Source organism: Cebus imitator, unplaced genomic scaffold, assembly GCF_001604975.1.
Source record: "Cebus imitator isolate Cc_AM_T3 unplaced genomic scaffold, Cebus_imitator-1.0 Scaffold524, whole genome shotgun sequence".
Lineage (NCBI taxonomy): Eukaryota > Metazoa > Chordata > Mammalia > Primates > Cebidae > Cebus > Cebus imitator.
Window position 1 is genome coordinate 1,051,127 of NW_016107839.1, and position 4,898 is coordinate 1,056,024.

At 62.5% G+C, this 4,898-nt stretch overlaps 1 protein-coding gene across 4 annotated transcripts in view; it reads left to right on the top strand.

Annotated features, from left to right (window-relative positions):
- The window catches only part of SBNO2 (strawberry notch homolog 2), a 67,436-nt gene that overhangs the window by 47,378 nt on the left and 15,160 nt on the right, over window positions 1–4,898 (top strand). For all 4 annotated transcript variants that reach the window (XM_037733423.1, XM_017514452.2, XM_017514454.2 and 1 more), the window contains 6 exons: window positions 1,728–1,808; window positions 2,109–2,214; window positions 2,774–2,925; window positions 3,018–3,151; window positions 3,231–3,321; window positions 3,507–3,650. In XM_037733423.1, coding sequence (XP_037589351.1) covers window positions 1,728–1,808; window positions 2,109–2,214; window positions 2,774–2,925; window positions 3,018–3,151; window positions 3,231–3,321; window positions 3,507–3,650 — 708 coding nt within the window. The remainder of the gene's footprint in view (window positions 1–1,727; window positions 1,809–2,108; window positions 2,215–2,773; window positions 2,926–3,017; window positions 3,152–3,230; window positions 3,322–3,506; window positions 3,651–4,898) is intronic.

Here is a 4,898-nt window from a genome sequence, read left to right on the forward strand (position 1 = left end):
CAGGCTGGTCTCAAACTCCTGACCTCAGGTGATCTGCCTGCCTTGGCCTCCCAGAGTGCTGGGATGACAGGTGTGAGCCACTGTGCCTAGCTTTTTTTTGGGGGGGACGGAATCTCACTCTGTTGCCCAGGCTAGAGTACAGTGGCACAGTCTTTCCAGACTCCAACTTCTGCCTTCCGAGATCAAGCAGTTCTCTGCCTCAGCCTTCTGAGTAGCTGGAATTACAGGCGCCTGCCACCACACCTAGCTAATTGTTGTATTTTTAGTAGAGACAGGCTTTGACCATGTTGGCCAGGCTGGTCTTGAACTCCTGACATCGTGATCCACCTGCCTCAGCCTCCCAAAGTGCTGAGATTACAGGTGTGAACTACTGTGCCCAGCCCTGGGTTTTTTTTTTTTTTGTTTTTTTTTTGAGACGGAATCTCACAATGTTAGCTCATTTCAGCCTCGACCTTCTGGGCCTAAGCAGTCCTCCTGCCTCAGCCTCCCAAGTAGCTGGGACCACAGGCACACACCACCACGCCCGGCTAATTTTTGTATTTTTTTGTGGAGATGGGGTTTTGCCGTGTTGCCCAGGCTGGCCTGGAACCCTGGCCTCAGGCAGTCTCACCCGTCTTCCCTCTGCCTCCCACCGTGCTGGGATTACAGGCCTGAGCCACTGCGCCTGGCCAAGATTCTCCCTTTTCCAATTCTTCCTGCTCACATTAAAAAAAAATTTTTTTTCAGGCTCACATTTTTTATGGCTCATGTTACCATTAGGATTTTTGCTTTTCTAAGAGTATTTTCCAGAATCACAGAGACCTTAGTTTAGACCCTGCCATCCCCTAGTCATGCATTCCGGGGTCCACCTTGCCTCAGTGTTGGGGTCTGGACAGTGTGCATGACAGGCCACACCACCCCTGACCTGCCCATTCACAGGCTTTACATGCCCAGTTAGTTCGGAAGCCTCAGGGTAGGCCCCAGACTCATCACAGAGCCCGGCACACCTGGCTGCTTATACCTGGGCTTGGCTCCCCAAGGCCAGTGCTCCCCACCTAGGTGCAGTGGCGTGAGGCTCTGGGCAGTTCTTCTCCCCAGAGCGAGGCCCCGGTGGGAAGTGTCCTCTGGTTGCTGTGTGGCGGGCATCCTGGCTCCATCCTTCACAGAAGAGCCGCTGCGCTCGAGAGGCCTCAGGAACTGCACGCACGGGGGCCCTTGGGGAGTGTGGGGCTACCCTGGGCTACGCACCCTGTGTGCTGGGAGCCAGCAGATGAGGGACAAGACCCAGGGACACCCGCTCTGTCTGCCTCTGTCTCCTCTTCCCCCTCCAGAGCCCCGAGTGCCTCGTGCTCTGCATGGGTCTGGCACACAGTGGGTCAGTCCCGTCAGACCCCCATCCACAGCCTTCCTGCCAGCTCCCTCGGGACCAAGCTCTGTTGTCCATCAGACCTGGCAGGGCACCCTCCTCCAGGCCACTCCGGGCACCCCAGGCATCAGTGGGAAGGCCGCCAGGTGCTGGCCACGAGGAGCGAGAGCCTCAGGCCCCAGGGAGGTGCCCACTGGGGAGGCTTGGGAAGCACCAGGGTCACCCTGAGAACAGCAGGAGTGCAGGGCCCAGGGCCTGGGGAGTGAGGATGGGGAGTGGACAGGGGGCAGTGGGGAGCCTCCCTCTGGTGACTGGGACTGGAAGACCCATCAACTGTGGCCTGCCCCGACCGACCCGGGCTGATGTCCTGCTCCCCCTCCAGCTGTTCCCACTCAGCAGGCCGTTTCCAGCCTTCGAGGACTTTCTGCCCTCCCACAGCACCCCACTTCTTGTCAGCTACCAGGTGAGCTGGGCCCAGCTGGGCTCCCTCCCCTGCCCTTCCACAGGACCTAAGGAGAGAACTCAGCACAGGCACCTCCAGTGTGAGGGGTCCTAGGCCAGCCTAGAAGCTGGGAGTGCCCATTTTACGGCTGAGGAGACCGAGGCCCCGGGGGCACACCTCACTGCAGGGGCAGACAGAGCCATCTCCCACCCCTGGGCCACTCAGCTGCCCGTGGTCAGCCTGGCCCCTGCCCCTGGGGGAGGCCAGTGTCCATGGCTGGTCAGGCCTACAGGCTGCGCTGAGCTCTGGCCACACACGTAGGAGCAGACTGGGCATAGCCAGCCAGAGGAGGAGGACGAGGCTGAGGAGGAGGAGGCAGAAGAGCTGGGGCACACGGAGACCTATGCCGACTACGTGCCGTCCAAGTGTGAGTGGCCCAGCCGCACCCGCCCCTGAGACGGGTCCAAACCCTTCCGTGGGACCCAGACCGCGCAGGGGACCACTGCCCACACAGCCCACAGGGGGAATTTGAAACTTCAGGAAAGGGCAGAGAGCCCTGGGGACAGGCTCTACAATCCGGGCTTGTTAAGGGTTTCCAGAGTGCGGAGATGAAAGGAACGTCAGAGGCACTGGGAGGATTTTTATGCATTTGTCCTTTCCTGGAGCGGAGCTGCTGGCTGTGCCCTCAACCAACCCAGCAGGCCGTGGCCACGCCCCAGGCTCGCCCAGCCAGCTCTGGCCACGCCCCAGGCCCGCCCAGCCAGCTCTGGCCACGCCCCAGGCCCGCCCAACCAGCTCTGGCCACGCCTCAGGCCCGCCCAACCAGCTCTGGCCACGCCCCAGGCCCGCCCATCCAGCTCTGGTCATGCCCCAGGACTGCCCAGCCAACTCTGGCCACGCCCCAGACCCGCCCAGCTCGCCGTGACCGGCCCTGACCCCGCCCCTTAGCCACACCCTTCACCTCACCCTGGTCCCTGCTCCTCCAGCCAAGATCGGGAAGCAGCACCCAGACCGCGTGGTGGAGACCAGCACACTGTCCAGCGTTCCACCCCCAGACATCACCTACACCCTGGCCCTGCCCTCCGACAGTGGGGCCCTGTCTGCCCTGCAGCTAGAGGCCATCACCTACGCTTGCCAGGTGACCACGTGTCCCCAGCCCATCTCCACGAGGCCCCTTGGGAGGGGCTTGGCCAGCACCCGCAGGTTCTAACATCTGCCCTCCGGCCACAGCAACACGAGGTCCTGCTCCCTAGCAGGCAGCGCGCGGGCTTCCTCATCGGCGATGGGGCTGGCGTGGGCAAGGGCCGGACGGTGGCCGGAATCATCCTAGAGAATCACCTGCGTGGCCGGAAGAAGGCACTGTGGTGAGGCCCTGCCCGGGGTGGGAGGGGTGGGCAGGGGTGAAGAGGAGGGGTCAGTGCCCCTGATGCCCCCACCCTGCAGGTTCAGCGTCTCCAATGACCTCAAGTACGACGCAGAGCGTGACCTGCGGGACATCGAGGCCCCAGGCATCGCAGTGCACGCGCTGAGCAAGGTGAGGAATGTGCTCAGTACAGCAGGGGTCAAGGTGGGGACTGTGCCCTGCAAAGTGGGGACTGCTCAGCTGGGCAGGCTGGCAGCCGGGGCACGCTCTGCCCAGCTCCCCCTCAGATAGGGAGACCAGGTCTGGAGCCCAGTGAGCTGGGCCCCCATCCCACCCGCCCCCCCGTGCATCCCCAGATCAAGTACGGCGACACTACTACCTCAGAGGGTGTCCTCTTCGCCACCTACTCCGCCCTGATCGGGGAGAGCCAGGCCGGTGGCCAGCACCGCACACGCCTCCGGCAGATCCTGGACTGGTGTGGGGAGGCCTTCGAGGGCGTCGTATCCTGCTGGGGCCAGTCAGGGGAAGGGAGGGCAGGATAGGGGGTTGGGGGATGGGGGTGGGAGGGGAAGATGGGAGGGGTGGGATGGGAGGATGGAGGAGTGGGAAGGGACAGGTGGGGGTTGGGAGGGGAGGGCAGGAGGGGGTGGGAGGGGAAGATGAGATGGGGTGGGAGGGGAGAGGTGGAGCTGGGGAAGGGCTAGAGGCCACTGGAGTTTACCACCCCGGATCTGGCCACTGCCCCCAACTTTGCTTAGGGTTTAGGACTCCCGGTGGAAGACTGTTAGGTCTGGGAGGCCGGCCCTGTGGGCCCCACAGAAGTGACCGTCGTCATTCACCACACGGGTCTGGCTTGGTTTCTTGACTCTATTGAGTAGATGCGGTCGTGGTGTTTGCCACGATGCCTTGGGCAGAGGGTGACACCGTGCTGCTCCCCAAGGCAGGGAGGTGCCAACCAGCTGAGAGTGTGGGACACAGTTCTCCCCCCAGCATCCCAGAGCTCCTGTCGGCAGGCCACAGCTGGGAGGGGCTCCCCCACAGGAGACCCAGGACAGTTGGCACCAAAGGCATGGCAGGGCACCTGTTGGCCAGGCCCAGCCCTGGGGCTCAGCCCTGCAGGGAGAGCAGCTTGGGTGCTGGGGGCACAGGCCCCCGGGGTCTCCCACTGTGGTCGGCAAGCCGAGGATCAGAGGTTGCTGTTATTACTATGTTTTGCCTTTTGCCTTATTCTGTCTTAGAACTTTTAAACAAAGCTGGGCATGGTGGTGCGCACCTGGGATTCCAGCTACCCGGGAGGTTGAGGCAGGATCACTTACGCCCTGAAGGTCCAGGCTGTGGTGAGCTGATTGCACCACTGCAGTCCAGCCAGAGCCAGACCCTGTCTCAAAAACGAAATAAAAGCAAAAATTTAACCTAAATACCCAAAAACTTAAACAAAAACCCCACAACAACTTAGATAACCATGTCATCTGTCCTCTGGAGGCACTGAAAGGTGCAGGAAAGCCTGAGAGAAGGCCCTTCCCCGAGGTGCTGCAGGCCCCTCCCCTAGGTGCTCCAGGCCCTTCCCCGAGGTGCTCCAGGCCGGCTCCCCGAGGTGCTCCAGGCCCTTCCCCGAGGTGCTCCAGGCCGGCTCCCCGAGGTGCTCCAGGCCCTTCCCCGAGGTGCTCCAGGCCCCTCCCCGAGGTGCTCCAGGCCGGCTCCCCGAGGTGCTCCAGGCCTTTCCCCGAGGTGCTCCAGGCCGGCTCCCC